General features: G+C 40.3%; 1 protein-coding gene and 1 long non-coding RNA gene across 4 annotated transcripts in view; one reads left to right on the top strand and one right to left on the bottom strand.

The window, feature by feature from the left end:
- The window catches only part of LOC137290448 (phosphatase and actin regulator 1-like), a 99,743-nt gene that overhangs the window by 11,148 nt on the left and 65,399 nt on the right, over positions 1-23,196 (top strand). For 2 of the 3 annotated variants that reach the window (XM_067821388.1, XM_067821387.1), the window contains exons 2-3: positions 4,143-4,184; positions 21,739-21,897. In XM_067821388.1, the coding sequence (XP_067677489.1) occupies positions 4,143-4,184; positions 21,739-21,897 (201 nt within the window). Of the gene's footprint in view, positions 1-4,142; positions 4,185-15,181; positions 15,822-21,738; positions 21,898-23,196 lie in introns of those variants that run through there. The other variant, XM_067821389.1, reaches the window with a different exon arrangement.
- LOC137290452 (uncharacterized) lies at positions 1,525-15,299 on the bottom strand. Its single transcript, XR_010957217.1, has 2 exons — positions 15,228-15,299; positions 1,525-3,467 (listed from the first exon to the last, which is right to left on the bottom strand). It is a non-coding gene; the product is annotated as an uncharacterized lncRNA (long non-coding RNA).

Raw genomic sequence — 23,196 nt, 5'->3', positions numbered from 1 at the left:
AAAGACCTTGGCAGATATACAAGACAGATCTTGAAATGGTGATTTTTTCTGATTACAGATATATAGCATTTATATTTTTCATGAATTCAGAAACAATGCAGACTTGGTCTAAAAACACAATAAGTAATTGTCGGATGATTTGTCCTTTCAAATATATGGGGGCTGGGGGGATATGTCATCTTCTGATGACTCTTGTTTTCGTTTTTCCATGGAACATTTTGGTGTTAGTCTAATGGTTGGAGTGAGGGGGGGGGTGGGCTTCGTTTCCGGAGCATAACTCAAAAACCGTTCAATATTTTTCTGCAAAACTTGGTAGATATATGTGGCAGACCACAACATGGTGCCTTTTGCTATTTACAGGTTTTTGTGTTATAATTTTCTGGGTTTCCATGGAAATGTTTCAGACTTCTCAAACATCTCAAAATGGAGGGATAGGCTTCATTTCCGGAGCACAACTCGAAAACTTCTAAATATCTGTCAGTAAAATTTGGCAGGTATGTAGGGGAGGCCCCAAAGGGGTGCCTTTTGCTATTTACAGATTTGGGTGATTTGTTTTTTTCCCAGTTTACAAGGAAATGATTCTGACGTAATCTCAAAATGGAGGGATGGACATCATTTCCGGAGCACAACTAGAAAACTATTTAATATCTTACGGCAAAACTTGGCAGATATTTGAGGCAGACCACAGAGTGGTGCCTTTTTCAATTTATAATGTTTTGGCATTCTTATTTTTCCCGGTTTCCATTGAAACGTTTCAGACTTAGTCTCAAAATGAACGGATAGGGTTTGTTTCCAGAGACAACTCGAAAACCATTTCATATGTTTTAACAGATCTTGGCAGAAATATGAGACAGATCTTGAAGTGGTGCCTTTTGCTGTTTCCAGATATATGGCATTTATATTTTTCATATTTACTTGTTTATGTACACAACCAAGATTAGACTACTGGTCATGACCTCATACGCCGGGCAGGCATAATGTTTCAAGTTCAGCGAACATACTCACTGTGCATGCATTATGAGCGCAGCGTAGCTGTTGAAACGACTTTTTCCACCAGCACTGGGGGAAATTTAGTGAATCATTTTATTTCGCGGGCTTTTTTTCATTGCATTTTTTTTTCAACTTTATAGGTTGAATTGGCATTTTTGATGATTTGTTTCGGTAAGTGCAAAGTTGTGTTTTATGTTGCATGTGACCTTTAACATAACACCGCTATTTAACAGAACATTTTGCATAACATAACATAATTTACGTGGGCTTGAAAATGTCTTTGATGGAGGATTGTTGACAGAAAGAATTGTCATTCGTCCTAATGCTGTGGCTGAAAGAAGAGGTAGTGTCCAAACTTGCTTTGGGATTAGCCTTTTGGACATGCAAATTTTGTTCTTTTCCCCATCTGTAATGTTTACATTTAGCAGGTGTACTAGCCATCTTGCTCATAGACACAACCACTGACACCTACATCTTTGTTTATGCTTACTCAGTGAGTGATTCGATGTCAAATTTTAAATGTAACCTCCATGCCCTGTGATAAATATTTAATAAACTAGCAGCCAGCACAATGTTTTTACAAGCAGTAAACATGATAGACTTCGTGTTTTGTTACCTCGCCGACAACACACCTTAGGTTTTGATATAGGATTTGATCAAGGCAGTGAGCACTGTTGAGTGGTAAACATCAGACATCTTGCTGACAAGCTTGGTGTTCCGAGATACAGTGGATACTAGTGGAAGTCATGGTGGCTGGGTGGGCTAGGTGGCTGACTTTGTCTGCTGGCGATTAGGTGCCTGACTCAACCAAAAAAGTACTGGAATTTGTACGTTACTAAGAAAGTGAATTCACAGACCTACTGTCTCTACTGACAGACATACCATTGTGTCTTCCTCAGTTGTTAAGCAGTCAGTCAGAGCTTCAACATCTGCTGTATAGGATCAAGTAGGATGAGTTCAAGCAGTGAAGAATCAGATCTTCCATTGGATCTATATCATCACCTGTTGGTGCAGATAGTTTTATGCATCTCAGGAACAATTTACATCTGCATGGAACTACTGGAGGTTATTGCTCAGCACCTGCATGAGTCCTTACTAAATAAAGAATGGACATTGGAAACTATCCAGTTCTTATAGTTTTATAGTGTACCAATAAATATAACGCCATTTAAGTTGCAGTAAAAATGTCAAAGACATTAATTCACAGTTTGGTTAAAAATGAGGAATAACAGGTTAATTGTTACTTCGCTCAAAAGACATGGCATTTGTGGTGAAACTAACTAAAAGGCTCCACAATGCTCAGAGGTAAAGCCGAAAAGACTGAAAAAGTTCTATGATGAATGAACAAATGACTTTTGATGGCTACAGAAAAATGGAACATACTGCCACATCCAATTTTAGTAGTCTGTTGCACTAGCAAAGACTGCTGGCTGCTCGTCTTCATCAGGTGTAATCTCTTCGGATTTGGTTGAACAGATAGAGGAAGCTTTAGTTATGGGTACTGCCAGTGACCTAAAAGCATAATTATGCAAAGTAACTTTGTTGGACTTGTAATTAATGAGAATGTTAATGTAAATGTCACTTGGTCATCCTGTTAGTGCTGTGAAATGTAGTTGGCCTGCTTTGGTTATAGTGACACAGGAAGAGGCCGCTGATCACCAGAATAATTCAACAGTAAACATTTCCCGGAATAGGAAAACATACCATTTCATTGCTACTATCTGCGTTGTCAGGTGTATTGCATCACATGGAAAAATTTGTCACAGTTTTTCAAAAGGAAAATATCAAACTGTTAATGATTAAGTAATGGTTATTTCAACTATGGAATGTCTACCAGAATTGTTGCAACCAATGAAAATGAACAGTTGTTCATATTGTAAGCAAATATTGTAAATGGGGAATTCCGGGGCATCAAACTCCCACTACACTTTTGAGCAGTCAGTCCAGTCTTTTCACAGCAAGAAGAATGAATTTGTTGAGGATGTAGGGAGTTCACTACTGCAAAAGTGTCCCACTGATTCCTTAGATCTGATTCATGCATTAGATAAAGTTCTGAATGCTGCGTGTTATCCCAATTCTGGAGATGACTTGTCTGGACAGTAGGGCAATTCCCTCCACATTCTTGTTGAACATTACAACTGTGGTGCTGTGATTGGTCAGGGGGTTGATAATCACGCCACGCCACGCCACGCCACGCCACGCCACGCCACGCCACGCCATCATCAAATTCTAGTACTTTTGGGGGTTCACTCCCATCCGGGATTTGAAGCCGCACAGCCAGAGTTAGGCAACGAATCGCCAGCACACAAAGTCAGCTGCCTAGCCCGCTCAGCCACAGGTCCCAGATGATAAAAGAATGATGTCTTCTGACCATATTAGACCCGTTTCACATGGTGCAGGTATAGGTGTAGTTCTTGTGTCTTGATGTTTTAATCTGTCTGTTGCCTGGCAGTCAGCTGGCTTCATGATGGGTTCTGCTGTAACATTGTACAAAAAGTGTCACCTGGCAACCAAACTGTATAACATTCAACCTGTGTCAGTCATCTGTCCAACCAATAATAACTTCTCAAGGCATTTTATGTTTGATACATTCCTACATGAATCGTACAGTATATATCCCTCCTCTTCCACCTTCACTTTGATGTTGAATCCATATCCAAATACATCACAAAGATACAATTTGCTGTTTGGAATTGTTTGCAGTTGTTTTTTCTATGATATCATCTGCTCATTGCAGGACAAATTTACATGAGTATATATATAGTATGTCTTAATTTAAATGGTGAATTTTACTGGGAGAATCAATTTAAAATGCAAAAGCAGAAATACAAAACAACCAGAGAAACCATATCATTATGATCACTTGCTATATACTTGCCAAAATCTTGAATGTGAATTTTATTGAAACCCTGTTTCTAACTCCTGATGTAAAATACAATATAAGCTGTGTGTTCTGTCTGACTCCTGGCATAAAATAGGTAAACACATATGGCTTCTTTCTAAGTCTTGGAGTAAAACGCATTTACGCGTGTTATATTTACTTGTGTGTTTTCTCTGATTCCTGATGTGAAATACATCATAACTTGTGTGTTCTCTTTGACTTCTCGTGTAAAATACATTATAACGTGTGTGTTCTCTTTTGCCTTTCACAGCTGATGCCAGCTGGAGTACCAACACAATAGGCCGAACTGAGAGTGAGTAACCTCCCTTGCCCCATACACTGACCACAAGTTTACTGAATGAAGTGAACTTGAGTAGCCTCCCTTTGCTTCATTGCCTTCCCACATGCCCCTTTGGTTGCTGTGTGCGTTATCACAGGGTTTTGCATGGGGATATTGTTATTGAGAATATTTGTGTCGTTGTCATTAGTGTCCAGAATATGCTTGTCAACAGGCTGGATAAATGTGCTTTGTTTTTAGAGTTGAATTAATTCATTTGTGCAGTCATTTTATCACACAGTCTTACCCTTCAAATCTCTTCTCTAATTCTACATAATTAGTCATTTTCACATAACATTGGGAGAAAATGCGTAGAACTGATGTCCTGCTTAAGTTAATAAGAAAATACTCAACAATACAAACAATAGAAAACCATGTGATAACCTAAGTATGAAAATATATATTAGTTCGTATCTGAATATAGTTATCCCTCGTGGAAAACTATTGTAGGGCATTTTCACTCTGATATCCACAAGAGCAGCATGTACTGTCTATGAAGTGTATGATACACGTATGTGCATTGAGGTTTAGGAACTTGTAATGGAACTCTCTTAACTCTGATTGAGCACTTGTGAAAATGATATGAGCATGGTGGTATGTATACAATATGTAAGACATGTATGCACTGTATGACACTGACTGACTGAACACATTAATCAGTAGCATAATCTCAGTGAGCTAAACCCCAATTCAAATCATATTCCACAACGTAGTTCAGAATTTCACAGCTCCCAGTGACTTAATCTCTTATATCAACACTGGCACCACATCAAGGAGATTATACTGTAGCAACAAAATTGTGTCTCCCAGTAATACCCCATAATCCTTAGTGTTCCTGACATGTCATAAAATCTGGAGTGACACAGTATGGTGTATTTAAAGGATGTTTATACAGCTCTTGTTGCAGCTGAAAAGGTAGGGTGATGTGGCTGTCGTTGCAGCTGAAAAGGCAGGGGATGTGGCTGTCGTTGCAGCTGAAAAGGTAGGGTGATGTGGCTGTCGTTGCAGCTGAAAAGGTAGGGGATGTGACTGTTATTGCAGCTGAAAAGGTAGGGGATGTGACTGTTGTTGCAGCTGAAAAGGTAGGGGATGTGGCTGTCGTTGCAGCTGAAAAGGTAGGGATGTGGCTGTCGTTGCAGCTGAAAAGGTAGGGGGATGTGACTGTTGTTGCAGCTGAAAAGGTAGGGGATGTGACTGTTGTTGCAACTGATAAGAAGGGCAATACGACTGTTTTGCAACTGATGAGATGGAGAAATACGACTGTTTTGCAACTGATAAGAAGGGCAATACGACTGTTTTGCAACTGATGAGATGGAGAAATACGACTGTTGTTGCAACTGATGAGATGGAGAAATACGACTGTTGTTGCAACTGATGAGATGGAGAAATACGACTGTTTTGCAACTGATGCAATGTGGGATATGATTGTGTTGAGATGAGAAATCTTTTGCAAAGGGTAGTCTCAAGAATCTAGGTTGCAGACCAGGGTTTTGTTTGTCTGCCTACTGTAATGCTGCCCTGTTAATATTGGACTATTAGTATTGATTTTGTAAACATATCATGTTGTTTTTCACACTCTGTCGATCATGCTGAAACAGCCTGTGAATCATTTCAGAGTACAAATCATCTGGATGTAGTAGATGCCAGTGTGTCTAGAAATGAGATAAAAGTAAATTCAGGTAATGGACCAATCAACTCAGAGAAGTACATCCAAAAAATGACCTCACAAAAGGATCTAGAACCTTAAATCCTTTGTTCGTCTTATGTGTAGCCAACTTTTACCCTGGGATCTAGCTCATATGCTGTATTATTACTCATGTGGTCAAAGCATGGGTAGGTGCATACTAATCTTGTATGTCACACAAGTGTCATATCGCATTGACCTGTCTCGTAACGGCTTGACCTGTGATTCTAACGATTTGGTTGAGTAAACTGCGACCCCTTAGTTAGGTCACATTATGAAGGAACTACTTTTTCATTCATTACAAACACGTGAATTTATTCATTCAACAACTTATACGCATTGTGGGAATGTAAACATTGCGAATGTTGTCATGTCGCTGTCGAATTGTGAGTCCATCTGAGACATTATATCCACTGAATGACATAAAGAGAATGTTTACTTCACCAGTGATGTTGCTGAGTGAAACAACTGCAAACAGGGTAATACAGAGTATTGTGGGTAATAAATTAAATACCACACTCTGTCTTATTACATTCCCTCGTGACGAAACTCGTGACCTGGAGCCAGTGAAAGTGAGGGCAGATACCAATTAGATAGGACAGTTGTTTGGTATAATTCGTGTGTAATGAGACCTTGTGTAGTATTCTCTGTATACACACCTGACTGTTCATTCAGCAACATCCTAACTTTCACTCTGGGATCTAGTCTTGATATGCATACCTGACTGTTCAATCAGCAACACTATAAATTTACTCTGGTATCTAGTTTCATTCTGTTTAAACTGTGAGTGGCAGCCTTATGACTGCTACGCACAGTATGATACATTGTCTCATCTGACATCTGATCTCATATTGAACGGAGGTACAAGGCCAGTGCTCAGGCATTCTACATTTGACCTCATGCTGTTGACAGGTTGCTGTGTCAGATTAGCTTGTGTAATCCGTGGAGTAACTCTCTAATGAGTCAAAATTGTTTTGGTATGTTGTTTTGGAAGTGCAGGTCTCAGACAGAGGGGTATGTTGTGGAGGTAGGGCAGGTCACAGAGGGCAGGGGTGTATAAATAGAACAATTTTCAACTTGCCCCTGGGCAAATAAACTGGAAAAACTGACTTGCCCAACAGGAGCCTACATGCCCAGAATTTTAAAATTATAGTTTGATATTGTGTACTGAATAAAAAAGGATTATGATAATTTCAATGTGTAATGTTGTCTTTAGTACTGACAAGGCGACAGGTAAACAACATTGCTAGCAATCACATGTTCATTTGAAAGATAAGTATTGTGATTTGAATCAGGATTCTACGAGATGTCTTTATGATGTGGCATATATTGATTTAATTTAACAGAATTTTCCCATTAGCCCACAGACAAGCAGTCTTGAAAATTTGACTTGCCCGGTGAATTCAAAACGCAGGTCGGGCAAGTCGGACACAGTATTTCCACACCCCTGGAGGCGTGTGTTGTTATGGAAGGGCAGGTCACAGACTGAAGGGTATGTTGTTATGGAAGGGCAGGTCACAGACTGAAGGGTATGTTGTGGAGGTAGGGCAAGTGACAGACGGAGGGGTATGTTGTTATGGAAGGGCAGGTTACAGACGGAGGGGTATGTTGTTATGGAAGGGCAGGTGACAGACAGAGGGGTATGTTGTGGAGGTAGGGCAAGTGACAGACTGAGGGGTATGTTGTTATGGAAGGGCAGGTCACAGACTGAAGGGTATGTTGTTATGGAAGGGCAGGTCACAGACAGAGGGGTATGTTGTTATGGAAGGGCAGGTTACAGACAGAGGGGTATGTTGTGGAGGTAGGGCAAGTGACAGACGGAGGGGTATGTTGTTATGGAAGGGCAGGTTACAGACGGAGGGGTATGTTGTCATGGATGGGTATGTTGTGGGGGAAGGGCAAGTGACAGACTGAGGGGTATGTTGTTATGGAAGGGCAGGTCACAGACTGAAGGGTATGTTGTTATGGAAGGGCAGGTCACAGACTGAAGGGTATGTTGTTATGGAAGGGCAGGTCACAGACAGAGGGGTATGTTGTTATGGAAGGGCAGGTTACAGACAGAGGGGTATGTTGTTATGGAAGAGCAGGTCACAGACAGAGGGGTATGTTGTGGAGGTAGGGCAGGTGACAGACAGAGGGGTATGTTGTGGAGGTAGGGCAAGTGACAGACGGAGGGGTATGTTGTTATGGAAGAGCAGGTTACAGACAGAGGGGTATGTTGTTATGGAAGAGCAGGTCACAGACAGAGGGGTATGTTGTTATGGAAGAGCAGGTCACAGACAGAGGGGTATGTTGTGGAGGTAGGGCAAGTGACAGACAGAGGGGTATGTTGTTATGGAAGAGCAGGTTACAGACAGAGGGGTATGTTGTGGAGGTAGGGCAAGTGACAGACGGAGGGGTATGTTGTTATGGAAGGGCAGGTTACAGACAGAGGGGTATGTTGTTATGGAAGAGCAGGTCACAGACAGAGGGGTATGTTGTGGAGGTAGGGCAAGTGACAGACAGAGGGGTATGTTGTTATGGAAGAGCAGGTTACAGACAGAGGGGTATGTTGTGGAGGTAGGGCAAGTGACAGACGGAGGGGTATGTTGTTATGGAAGGGCAGGTTACAGACAGAGGGGTATGTTGTGGAGGTAGGGCAAGTGACAGACGGAGGGGTATGTTGTTATGGAAGGGCAGGTTACAGACAGAGGGGTATGTTGTTATGGAAGGGCAGGTTACAGACAGAGGGGTATGTTGTGGAGGTAGGGCAAGTGACAGACGGAGGGGTATGTTGTTATGGAAGGGCAGGTCACAGACTGAAGGGTATGTTGTTATGGAAGGGCAGGTCACAGACAGAGGGGTATGTTGTGGAGGTAGGGCAAGTGACAGACAGAGGGGTATGTTGTTATGGAAGGGCAGGTTACAGACAGAGGGGTATGTTGTGGAGGTAGGGCAAGTGACAGACGGAGGGGTATGTTGTTATGGAAGGGCAGGTTACAGACGGAGGGGTATGTTGTCATGGATGGGTATGTTGTGGGGGAAGGGCAGGTGACAGACGGAGGGGTATTTTGTGTAGGTATGGAAGGCCATGTCATGAGTGTATGTTTGACAACTGTTACGAAAGTGTATTTTGTGTGATTTGTATTATTATTGATCAAGTGATAGTTATTATTTCGTCACAATGTTAAGAGTTTTGGTGCGATAGTTATTGTGGGTCACATTTCATATCATGGTAATAGTATTTTAGCAGCCTCCCTTTGAGTAGTCTTCTGTGCATGAGTGTGTTTTGACTGTTGGTAAACACGAGGCCGATCGCAAAGGTTCTATATTTCACTGGAATGCTTACACCATGACTGTATATATAAAGGCTTGTTATTGTATTGACAACATTAACACACACAGACTTACACTCAGAGTAATACTGGAGTTGTGTCATCATTCGGCCTTAACCGACATCTTTCTGTCTCTTTGTCAATGCTAGATCTACATTCAAGAAAGCTCACTGTGAAAGATTTAGTATAACTGTTTCTCACTGAAAACCAAGACTTTGGTGAGTTGACATTATATTTGTGACCCATTACTTAAGATTTGACTCCATTGCATTGTACTAGAAACCTCTATTGTGGATCGTTGTATCTTGCTATTTGTCTGTTCAATACATATTACTGAATAATTTAGACTTGTTTGTGTTATATTTTGCTGGTCCACAGGGGAATTCTTATACCTTTTACCACAGCAAATTTTTAACCATAACACTACAAAGTGATCTACACAAGGGAAGACATTACATTTTGTTCAATACAATACACAAAATTTGTGTCAATGTTATAAAATATGTAATTCTGTGAAGGCTAAAATTAAATGGAGTGATGTTTTACGTCATTATAACAATGTACCAGTTAGTCTTAGCTGAGGAGAACTATCATGAAATGATAATTCATACCAAAATTCATTATTAATTGTCACCAATACAAGCCATACATTAACATTTCATGATAACTTCCCCTCTGTCTGAAAAAGTTTGGGGAGGGTGTGGGCTAGTATGAGTGAATTTCATAGCCAAGAGTTCACAAATAGCTTAAACTAATTTTGACATGAAGTTCTGACCTCTGTCTGAAATTAAAGTCCTTGAAGCACCATACCATCTTGAAGCTGCATTGGTGATGACCAGAATGAACTTGTACTTGTATGGTGTAGTTGGCAAGGGACTAAGGATGTCAACATGCCATCGGGTGAAGACTTCTTCCACAGGTAGTGAACGTAGGGGTGCCTTCTTGCTGTGGTAGTGCCTCTTGGTTTGTTGACATACCTCACATGTCTGGACATATGTTGCGATATCGCTGTACATCTTGGGCCAGAAGTATTTTGGTCTCATGGTGTTGTGCATCCTTTCCTTCCCATGGTGACAACCACCAGACTCGGAATCGTGGTAGGATCTCAGGACCTGGTTCTTGAGAGTTCTTGGAACTGCCAGCTGTTTTAATAAATTTGTCTGCATGACCCTTCTGTCTCTGTAGGACAAATCTATATCTGTATCATCAATTTCAAAGGTAGTGGCTTCAAATAAATTCTTTTTGCGATCCTTTTCATCTTGAGAATTTTGTGTGACAAACAATGTAAGAAATACCCCTCTGAACCAGCAAAACAGAACAAAGACAAGTTTAATATATTCAAATCTTGTATTAAGGCAATGAGAGTAAGTTATACAAAGTCACAAGTAAATTTTACAATACAGATTTCAAATACAAGACAAATGCAACAAAATCTAAGGCAAAGAGTCACAAAATATATAGTATAGCAAACTCACGAAAGTCTTAGGCGAGAGAGAAACAGTAATGCTGAATGTCACACGGCGAGCGGTCTGACAGCAGTTTCAGGTGTTGATGGATTCGTTGGCGATGTAAACTCCAGTGATGTGAATGTGAATCTGTGTGTCGCTCACAGCATGGCAACTAACCTTTATTCTGCCATCGCCAACACTGTAGAATGCTCTTGAAACAATGTCTTTCAGACGTAAACATACAGGGAGTCAAGGGCAGATGATTCCTGGAAAACCTGAATCCTAAAAATGCGGATCATCTATCATACGAAATGCGATCCACCGTATTTATTATTCAAAACACTAAACACTGTGACCCAATAATAATTATTACTGAATTAATAATAAAATATACAGAAAATGCACACTCGTAACAAAGGACATTATCTTCTTTGTAGTCAAAAATCTGTGTGAAATCTGGACAGATCCTTTGTAGGTGACATAAGTTGGGATGAGATTTAATATTTGCCTCAACCATTGTAGCTTGTGTGACCTCATCACTTGTGGCATGTAAAGCTGCAACATTGTTTGCTGGTGCTGTTTGGTAGTCCTCTTTATATTCAAAGGTGACAGACCAATGAGATGTCTGTGGTTCAGAATCCACATAATTGATACTTACTATGCTATCATTGTCAGTCTGAGTGGATTGGGTGACCTGTGAGGATAAATGTGGGCTTGCCGACATTCTTTGCTCAAGTGAAGTTACTGTAAAGACTGTTTTCTCAGCATCTTCTTCTGTTTGATTCTGACAGTTAATATTTTGCTCATATTCCCTGCGTGAGAGTGCATTGGCATTCGCATTAGCTTCACCACTGCGATGAACAGTATCAAAAGTATAGGTAGACAGTTCTAATCACCATCAACTTAACCTACCTGTGGCATCCTTGATGGATTTGAGCCATTTCAAAGCGATGTGGTCTGTGTAGACAGTGAATTTAGAATTGGCAAGGTATGGACGAAATGATCTGATGGCTTCTAGAGGTCCTGGTTATACTTCAACCAGAGCTAGGCCTTCTTTTTCCGTAATGCTCCAGTTCTTCACGCTGTCATGAAGAGCTCTTCCGCCAAAAGCTATAGGATGCGCATTATTCTTTTCATCTTTTTGACTTAATACAAACCCTATGCTCAAATCGCTGGCATCGGTTGCGAGAAAAAATTCTTTGTCAAAGTCTGAATAAGCCAGAACAGGTGTGTTACATATAGCATGTTTGAATGTGTTAAATGCCTGATCACTTTGGAATTGAATGTTAATGTATTGCTTGTACTGGTTACAATTAACAATGAATTTTGTTATGAATTATCATCTCATGATAGAACCCTGGAATTTCCTACAGTGTCACCTGAATCTTCCCGGAATTCCTTTAGTGAGGCCAGAATCTCAAGTAGATTCCTTTAGTGTGGCCTGAATCTCTCTGTGATTCCTTCAATGCGGTCTGAATCTTCAAGGAGATTTCCTCAGTGTAGCCAAAATCTCCCAGGGATTCATTTAGTTTAGACAGAATCTGGCAGGTATTCCTTCAGTGTAGCCAGAATCTTCAAGGAGGTTCCTTCAGTGTTGTTTGATTGTGCCAGGTATTCCATTTGGGTGGCCAGTAGTATAATATGGAGTTTTAAGAACTGAGCATGAGTGACGTATCTATCAGTTTATGGAGCTGTTTGTGTAAACAAGTAAGTATATAATTTTAGAATTGAATTGAAGACATATGAATGTGCTAGGTTTCATTTGTTTCGGCATAGGCAATTGAAACATGCTTTTAATTGGTCATCTAGATAGATGCCACAAATCACGATTGTTAAGCGTCATGAGGGTGTTGGATTGATCCTTCTGGAAATGTCTCAGTGTTGGGTGGCTGTGCATTTCTATTACCACAGAAGCACCATTCCTGCACTGTTGAGAACAAAATTGAAATTGCTGATCCATCACAACACCATTCTGGAACTGTTGAGACATCAGAACAATATTGAAGTTGATGGCCCATCAAAACGCCATTCTGACACTGTTGACGTGATCAGAACAGCAATGAAATTTGCTGGCACATCACAACACCACTCTGGCACTGTTGTGACATGATCAGAACAACAATCAAGGTGCTGATCCACAGAAACATCATTCTAGCACTGTTGAGATATGGTCATGACAATATTGAAGTTGCTGATCCACTATTCTGGCAGTGTTGAGACTTGATCAGAACAATATTGAAGTTGCTGATCCACCATTCTGGCAGTGTTAAGACTTGATCAGAACAACAATCAAGGTGCTGATCCACAGAAACATCATTCTAGCACTGTTGAGATATGGTCATGACAATAATGAAGTTGCTGATCCACTATTCTGGCAGTGTTGAGACTTGATCAGAACAATATTGAAGTTGCTGATCCACTATTCTGGCAGTGTTGAGACATGATCAGAACAACAATCAAGGTGCTGATCCACAGAAACATCATTCTAGCACTGTTGAGATATGGTCATGACAATAATGAAGTTGCTGATCCACTATTCTGGCAGTGTTGAGACTTGATCAGAACAACAATCAAGGTGCTGATCCACAGAAACATCATTCTAGCACTGTTGAGATATGGTCATGACAATAATGAAGTTGCTGATCCACCATTCTGGCAGTGTTGAGACTTGATCAGAACAATATTGAAGTTGCTGATCCACCATTCTGGCAGTGTTAAGACTTGATCAGAACAACAATCAAGGTGCTGATCCACAGAAACATCATTCTAGCACTGTTGAGATATGGTCATGACAATATTGAAGTTGCTGATCCACCATTCTGGCAGTGTTGAGACTTGATCAGAACAACAATGAAATTACTGGCACAGCACAACACCACTCTGGCACTGTTGAGACATGATCAGAACAACAATCAAGGTGCTGATCCACAGAAACATCATTCTAGCACTGTTGAGATATAGTCATGACAATATTGAAGTTGCTGATCCACTATTCTGGCAGTATTGAGACGGGATCGGAACAATAATGAAGTTGCTGATCCACCTTTCTGGCAGTATTGAGACGGGATCGGAACAATAATGAAGTTGCTGATCCACCTTTCTGGCAGTATTGAGACGGGATCGGAACAATAATGAAGTTGCTGATCCACCTTTCTGGCAGTATTGAGACGGGATCGGAACAATAATGAAGTTGCTGATCCACCATTCTGGCACTGTTGAGACATGATCGGAACAATAATGAAGTTACTGATCCACCATTCTGGCAGTATTGAGACCTGATCGGAACAATAACGAAGGGGCTGACAGATCAAAGCACCGTTCTGGTACTGTTGAGACATGATCAGAACAATAATGAAGTTGCTGATCCACCATTCTGGCACTGTTAAGACGGGATCGGAACAATAATGAAGTTGCTGATCCACCATTCTGGCAGTATTGAGACGGGATCGGAACAATAATGGAGTTGCTGATCCACCATTCTGGCAGTATTGAGACATGATCAGAACAATAATGAAGTTGCTGATCCACCATTCTGGCAATATTGAGACCTTATCGGAACAATAACGAAGGGGCTGATAGATCAAAGAACCGTTCTGGTACTGTTGAGACATAATCAGAACAATAAATGTAGTTGCTGATCCACCATTCTGGCCGTATTGAGACCTGATCGGAACAATAACGAAGGGGCTGATAGATCAAAGAACCGTTCTGGTACTGTTGAGACATAATCAGAACAATAAATGTAGTTGCTGATCCACTATTCTGGCACCGTTGAGATATGATCAGAACAATAATGCCACTATTCTAGCATTGTTGAGACATGATCAGAACAATAATGAAGTTACTTATCCACCATTCTGGCAGTGTTGAGACCTGATCAGAACAACAATGAAGTTGCTGATCCACAGAAACACTATTCGAGCACTGTTGACATATAACATAAAAATATTGAGGTTGCTGATCTTTTTGTGGCTGGTATATACTACCTGGTGATCCTGAACGTGAAGGATGATGTATTATTATATACTAATCTTGACAACTAGCCTGTGCAGGTAAGACCATGTCCAACTTGTACACTTGCTGGAGATTATTTACAACCATGCACCATAATGAGATGAACTACCTGAATATTGTAATTCTGTAACATCAGAATTAATTATCATTATGTGGGATAATTAATATAACTTATATATATGTATCAAACATTCCCAATGATGAAAAAATTCATCTTCTAAATTGATCTGTTGACATTGATTTGTTCCCATTGTGTAGACAAGTAGTAAAGTTACACATTATTCTTTGCACCCCAACAGAGGGAGGAGAATGAGGTCAATGGCTGATCAGTATGTGATGGATCTCCTGCAGTACATGCATGACAGCAGATTACTTGCGACCTACCTCTGTTAGTGCTCAGGTGTCTATCTTACTTGTTGTACAGAGGGAAACTTGGCCTGGCACGTTCCCTGCAGGGGTAACTGATGGACAGAGGGTAAGCTGTGGCAGCTAGACTTGTGAGCTCACAAAGGCAGTTGAGCGTGGCCAGCACTACATTCCAGCACAGAGTGTGACCTACCTTAGCTGTAGTGGATGCTGCTATCTCTGTCTGACTCTCCCTCTGCCATTCACCCTCGCTACAGCCAGCAACACTGGTCATGTGACCTGATTCAACCAACCCTTCGAAGATGACATTTACCCTGAGGGTGTGCTAGTGACTTCACTTAGAGTGGACAGCACAAGGTGTGGGACAGTTTGTTTTGTCAGTGATTTGGCCCTGTGTCCTGTTGATCTCTCTGTCTGCTATGAGATAACACAGTATACACAGACTGTGTGGTACGGAATTTAACAAGTGGGGGAGGGCTGTGTTTATTATTAGATTGCTTGTCTACCAGGCAGCTGACTACGGGCGGCACTACGGAGGTGGAGGGAGATTCCGACAGCCAGGTATATCCTGGCTTGGACAACTCTTCTGAGAATTTGGGACTAGGAGATACTCCTAAGACTTCTGTTGACACTGAACAAGGAGACACACCCAATGCCTTGCTGGACTCAAGCCTTGGGTGTACCCCAAGCACATACATTGCCTCAACCCCGGGGGATACCCCCAACTCTTCCACAACAGTGATCAGCAGAATCATGGTCAGACTAAGGCGAAGGAGGAAAAGAAAAGGTAGGCTGTTCTGTTCTCCTCCCCCTGCAAGCACCTGTTGATTGAAAGGGTGAGAATAACAAGTTGTTGGTGTTAACGTTTCACTGTGAGTACTGATCCACTGCAGAAGTGCTACATTTGTCAGGTGATATAGCTGCTGTGTTCTCTCCACTTGTGTAATTGCTGCAACTATCCGCAGGCTGACAGTTTGCCCACCTGGTTGTGGGATGATCTATTGTTTTGTACTGCATTCCTGTGTTTGCAGCTTCAGGCTCTCCCTATATCCTCCCTCTGCATGTTTACCTCACTCAGCAGTTTATCATGGCTATCAAGGACAGACAGAAGCTTGTATCCATGGTATATAGTCAGAACTTGCTGGTAAAGACAGAAGCTTGTATATGTAAGTGTTCACGAATAGTGTCTGACCCTCTGACAAATCTGCCAGATTTGCCAATGGTCAGACAAAAGTCCCCAGCCTGTTGGCCCCAGTGTCTGACTGAATATATCACAATGATTTTGTCTGAAGTTATTATTTGTGGAATGTGACACGTTTTCACTGTTTATAAATTTATGTTTATAATGCTTGTCATTATATAATGATAATAATTTCATTGCCAATTATGAGAAATGTTAAATCTGAAATGTGTGTATAATTTTATTCTGTGGGTCCTGTGAATTTTCAGTGGGTCAAACAGACATCTGAAACTTTGAAACACCATTCGTAAACACTGATGTATGGTATGTGAGTCAGGACTTGCTGATAAAGACAGAAGCTTGTATATATGGTATATAGTCAGAACTTGCCTATAAAGATAGAAGCTTGTATGTATGGTATATAGTCGAGTCAGGACTTGCTGATAAAGACAGAAGATAGAAGCTTGTATATATGGTATGTAGTTGAGTCAGGACTTGCTGATAAAGATAGAAGCTTGTATATATGGTATATAGTCAAGTCAGGACTTGCTGATAAAGATAGAAACTTGTATATATGGTATATAGTCAAGTCAGGACTTGCTGATAAAGATAGAAGCTTGTATATATGGTACATAGTAAGGACTTGTAGGAACAGACAGAAGCTTGTGTATATGGTAATATAGGCAGGACCTGTTGATAAAGATAGAAGCTTGTATATAAGGTATATTGTCAGGACTTGCAGGGTAGATAAAGTGCTGTTGAAAATTGAAAAAAAAGCTGTTATTGGGCTGTTACTCTGTATCTTTAAAAAGTTAGACAATTGCTAATATATGTTGAAATAACCCACTTCGGCCTTACTGGGCATTCAGTGGAATGCGTAAAAGGATATCAAGAAAAGCATTTTTACTCGTAAAATCTGGCAAAAGTGCTGTAATTTACATTAGATCACACTACAGGTCGCTCAGTCAGGTATGACTCACCTAGCATTAATTGCATGTGCTGCCTACAGGTACAAGGGGTCATCTCAAAGATATTTTATGCTTTCTCATGTGTACTGAGTATGTTTCATCTATTGATTAACATCTTACGTGTCTTTCTTTCGTAAGTTTATGTTGAGATATGTATGAGAGTATGGTACCCAAAGAAAAGCTTATCTCAGCCATTGTATTAAATGTCTCAAAATGTATAGGTAGCATGACCACTTAATATAAACAGGACTGGATATTATTATTCCCTGCAACGCGTTTTGCAGGGCATAGGGGTGTGTATTAAAATGGACTCCGTCCGTGTGTCTGTTTGTCCAAGCACATTTGTATTTACTGGAGCGTAGCTTTCAAACTATTCTATATTACTTCACCGAACTTGGCTCATAGATAGATCTGGTGGTCTATTGGTGCCCTTTGCGAGTTTTCAATTTCTGAATAAAACATTTTCAATCTCAACAAGTTGGACTCAGACTGAAATTGCTGGTAGTGCTATTTTCCAGAGCAGAACGCTTCACCAAACTTGGCATACAGATAGTTCTGGTGGTCTGCCGGTGCCTTTTGGCAGTTTTGGATTTCTGAATAAGATACTTTTGTGCATTTCCATGACAAGTTGGACAGACTGAAGTAGATGGTTGTGCTGTTTTCTGGAGCAGAACTTAAAAAGTGTTCACTGTTTCATCACCAAATTTCATACATAGGTAGTTCTAGTGGTGAACTGGGGCCTTTTGGTAGTTTTGAGTATCAACAATCTTGGCTTCACCTAAATTAGGTGTTAGCGCACACACAGACACACACGCAGACAGACACACACACACACACACACACACAAATTAGGTGTTAGCACACAGACACACACACAGACAGACACACACACACACAAAAAGTTTTTCGTTTCATGAAATATTTAAAATATGTAAAGTCGACGCCCTGTGTGTCAGTAATCATTTTGTTTCCAGAGCATAACTCAAAAAACATTCAATATTTTTAGACCAAAATTGATAGATATAATAATCTGAGCATATGTTTGTGCCTTTTGCTATTTACAGATTTTTGGCATTTTTATTTTTTCCCATGGAACGTTTTGGTCTTAGTCTAATGGCGCTGTGGACTTTGATCAGAGCTCAAAAACTGTTCAATATTTTTCTGCAAAACTTGGTAGATATACCAGTCAGAACCTAAAGTGGTGCCTTTTACTGTTTACAGGTATTTGTGATTTATTATTTTGTCGGTTTCCATGGAAATATTTCAGTCTCAAAATGGAGGGGTGGGCTTCGTTTCCGGATCAGAACTCAAAAAACGTTCTATATTTTTCTGCAAAACTTGGTAAATACACAAATCAGAACCTAAAGTGGTGCCTTTTGCTATTTACAGGTTTTGTCTGATTTATTATTGTCTTGGTTTTCATGGAAACATTTCGGACTTAGTCTCCAAATGGAGGGATGGGCTTCATTTCCAGAGCAGAACTCAAAAACCGTTCTATATTTTTCTGCAAGACATGGTAGATATGTCAGTCATAATCTGAAGTGGTGCCTTTTGGTATTTACAGGTTTTTGTGATTTATTATTTTCTTGGTTTATATGGAAACGTTTCGGACTTTGTCTCAAACATGAGAGGTATGTTTCATTTCCGGAGCACAGCTCAAAAACTTCTAAATATCTGTCAGCAAAACTTGGTAGATATTTGTGGCAGAACCTAAAGTGGTGCCTTTTGCTATTTACAGATTTTGGTGATATATCAATGTCACATTTTCCATGTAAACGATTCGGACCTAGTCTGAAAATGGAAGGATGGGCTTCGTTTATAGAGCACAACTCTAAAACTTCTTAAAATCTTTCAGCAAAACTTGGCAGATATGTGAGGCAGACCACAAAGTGGTGCCTTTTGCTATTTACAAAGTTTTGGCATTTCTATTTTTCCCGGTTCCCATGGAAACAATTTGCAAAACTTGCCAGATATGTGAGGCAGACCTTAAAATGGTGCCTTTTGCTATTTACAGATTTTTGTGATTTATCACAATGGCAACAATTCTAACTTAGTCTCAGTAGGGAGAGATGGGCTTCCTTTTTGGAGTACAACTAGAAAACTTCTTAATATCTTTCAGCAAAACTTGGCAGATATTTGAGGCAGACCACAAAATGGTGCCTTTTGCTATTTACGAAGTTTTAGCATTTCTTTTTTTCCCAGTTGCCATGGAAACAATTTGGACTTAGTCTCAACATGAAGGGATGCGCTTCGTTTCTGGAGCACTACTTGACAACCATTTGATATCTTTCAGCAGATCTTGGCAGATGTATGAGACAGATCTTGACGTGGTGCCTTTTGCCACTTACAGACATGTCCATGGAAACAATTCAAAATATGTAGGGTCAGGGGGATATGTCATCTTCTGATGACTCTTGCTTTTTATATTAGTAAAATTTGAATGTTGTGAGTATCTGTAGCATTGCTTCATGTAGTGAGTGCAGGAAATGACTGTGTGAAGTTGTGACGAATGTATCATGAGGCCTCATCTTCCTGGTTATGTGTCCTCACTAAGTGCCACAGTCACTATGGAGAATTCCTCATGCACCTGATGTTAAATACAAAAATTGTTATCCCCCGCAATAAGTTTTGCAGGGGGTATTAAAATGCACCCAGTCGTCCGTCCACCTGTGCTCATTTATCTTTTCCAGAGCAGAACTTTTAAACCATTTAATATTTCTTCACCAAACTTGGCACATAGATAGATCTGGTGGTATATTAGTGCCTTTTTGGTAGTTTGGGTATTCTTAATAAAATATTTTTTACGTTTCCATGGCAACAAGTGTGACTTAGACTGAAATTGAAGGTAATGCAGGGGATATTGATGACTGTGTCTTCTTATTACACTTGTGCCTTTTACCCACTGCTATAGTCACATCATGCCATTGTTTTACAAAGTATTTCAACACAATGGGTCACCCCAGTGGAGACCCATCCTTGCACTTCTGGTTCTAGCATTGCTTTTCTGTGGAGCATAAGCGTTGTCATATGGGCTTTCCACAGACAGACAATACCTTTCAGGATTAGTGATAAAATACGACATGCATATGATGTTATGTATTTTAAATTCCAGTTTCTAAGTAGAATTCACATTCTAGTACTTGTTTGGGCAGTCCCACCTGACATTTGCAGTCACTTTGATAGGCTTAATATCGACATGACTCAAAGTCAGTGATCTAACACTCACTGCCAATACTTTCCTCTACACAATGACTTTCACGGAGTGCTGAAGTGCAACATATGCTATATATATGGGATTATACTTTCTCAGAAATTTAGATCGTATAGTTGATGCTTACCACCACATGCCACACAACATCACCTGTGATAGATCATAAATATACTAGTAGTTGATGCATTCATCCACGCACCATACAGCATCACCTGTTTTAGATCGTATAGTTAATGCATTCAGCCATGCACCATACAGCATCACCCATGATAGATCATAAATATAGTTGATGCATTCATCCACGCACCATACAGCATCACCTGTGTTAGATCGTATAGTTGATGCATTCAGCCATGCACCATACAGCATCACCTGTGTTAGATCGTATAGTTTATGCATTCAGCCACGCACCATGCAGCATCACCTGTGTTAGATCGTATAGTTGATGCATTCATCCACGCACCATACAGCATCACCTGTGTTAGATCGTATAGTTCATGCATTCAGCCACGCACCATACAGCATCACCTCTGTTAGATCGTATAGTTGATGCATTCATCCACGCACCATACAGCATCACCTGTGTTAGATCGTATAGTTCATGCATTCAGCCACGCACCATACAGCATCACCTGTGTTAGATCGTATAGTTTATGCATTCAGCCACGCACCATACAGCATCACCTGTGTTAGATCGTATAGTTCATGCATTCAGCCACGCACCATACAGCATCACCTGTGTTTAGATCGTATAGTTGATGCATTCATCCACGCACCATACAGCATCACCTGTGTTAGATCGTATAGTTCATCCATTCATCCATGCACCATACAGCATCACCTGTGTTAGATCGTATAGTTGATGCATTCAGCCACGCACCATACAGCATCACCTGTGTTAGATCGTATAGTTCATGCATTCAGCCATGCACCATACAGCATCACCTGTGTTAGATCGTATAGTTGATGCATTCAGCCACACACCATACAGCATCACCTGTGTTAGATCGTATAGTTCATGCATTCAGCCACACACCATACAGCATCACCTGTGTTAGATCGTATAGTTTATGCATTCATCCACACACCATACAGCATCACCTGTGTTAGATCGTATAGTTTATGCATTCAGCCATATTGGTCAACATAGGGAACCTTCAACCTATACTGCAGTGAGTGAGTGTAGCAACACTCTAGGTTGTGTTCCTCCTAGGCTGTCATTCATTCACTCCAGGTAGCCAGATGTCACCAGCTGCTGTAGCTTCACAGCTGCCACGCTGAAGCGGTCCAGACATGATGAACTCAACCACAAACAGCATTCTAGTGTCCTTGTGGTCTTTTGCAGATTCACGAAGAAATGGGGAACTAAAGTCTGGGTCACTAGGTACTAATACTCCTCCACCTGAAAGAAAAAGCAGCAAGTTTGCAGCCTTAGGTAAAATATTCAAGCCATGGAAATGGAGGCGAAAGAAAAAGAGTGAAAAAATAGAAAAGACAGCGGTAGGTGAGTGACCTTTGATCTTCCATTCAGATGAAAAATATGTGTTTAAATAAATACAGGTACTGTGACATGGGCTGTAGGCATGTTAAATAGCAAGTGATTGCATATCAGTCCCCATATCTATACACTTGTATGAGAATCTCACAGACAAATGGTTGTATATTAGATGGCCTATCTGTACACTTGTATGAGAATCTCACAGACAGATGGTTGTATATTAGATGGCCTATCTATACACTTGTATGAGAATCTCACAGACAAATGGTTGTATATTAGATGGCCTATCTGTACACTTGTATGAGAATCTCACAGACAAACGGTTGTATATTAGATGGCTTATCTATACACTTGTATGAGAATCTCACAGACAAATGGTTGTATATTAGATGGCCTATCTATACACTTGTTTGAGAATCTCACAGACAGATGGTTGTATATTAGATGGCCTATCTATACACTTGTATGAGAATCTCACAGACAAATGGTTGTATATTAGATGGCCTATCTATACAATGGTATAAGAATCTCACAGACAAATGGTTGTATATTAGATGGCCTATCTATACAATGGTATAAGAATCTCACAGACAAATGGTTGTATATTAGATGGCCTATCTATACACTTGTTTGAGAATCTCACAGACAGATGGTTGTATATTAGATGGCCTATCTATACACTTGTATGAGAATCTCACAGACAAATGGTTGTATATTAGATGGCCTATCTATACAATGGTATAAGAATCTCACAGACAAATGGTTGTATATTAGATGGCCTATCTATACAATGGTATAAGAATCTCACAGACAAATGGTTGTATATTAGATGGCCTATCTATACACTTGTTTGAGAATCTCACAGACAGATGGTTGTATATTAGATGGCCTATCTATACACTTGTATGAGAATCTCACAGACAAACGGTTGTATATTAGATGGCCTATCTATACAATGGTATAAGAATCTCACAGACAAACGGTTGTATATTAGATGGCCTATCTATACACTGGTATGAGAATCTCACAGACAAATGGTTGTATATTAGATGGCCTATCTATACACTTGTATGAGAATCTCACAGACAAATGGTTGTATATTAGACAGCCTATCTATACACTGGTATGAGAATCTCACAGACAAATGGTTGTATGTTAGACAGCCTATCTATGCACTTGTATGAGAATCTCACAGACAAACGGTTGTATATTAGATGGCCTATCTGTACACTTGTATGAGAATCTCACAGACAAATGGTTGTATGTTAGACAGCTTATCTATACACTTGTATGAGAATCTCACAG

The sequence above is a fragment of the Haliotis asinina genome, chromosome 7, assembly GCF_037392515.1.
Source record: "Haliotis asinina isolate JCU_RB_2024 chromosome 7, JCU_Hal_asi_v2, whole genome shotgun sequence".
Classification (NCBI taxonomy): Eukaryota; Metazoa; Mollusca; class Gastropoda; order Lepetellida; family Haliotidae; genus Haliotis; species Haliotis asinina.
Note: the sequence above shows the minus strand (reverse complement) of the source record. Positions and strands in the feature narration are given on the sequence as shown.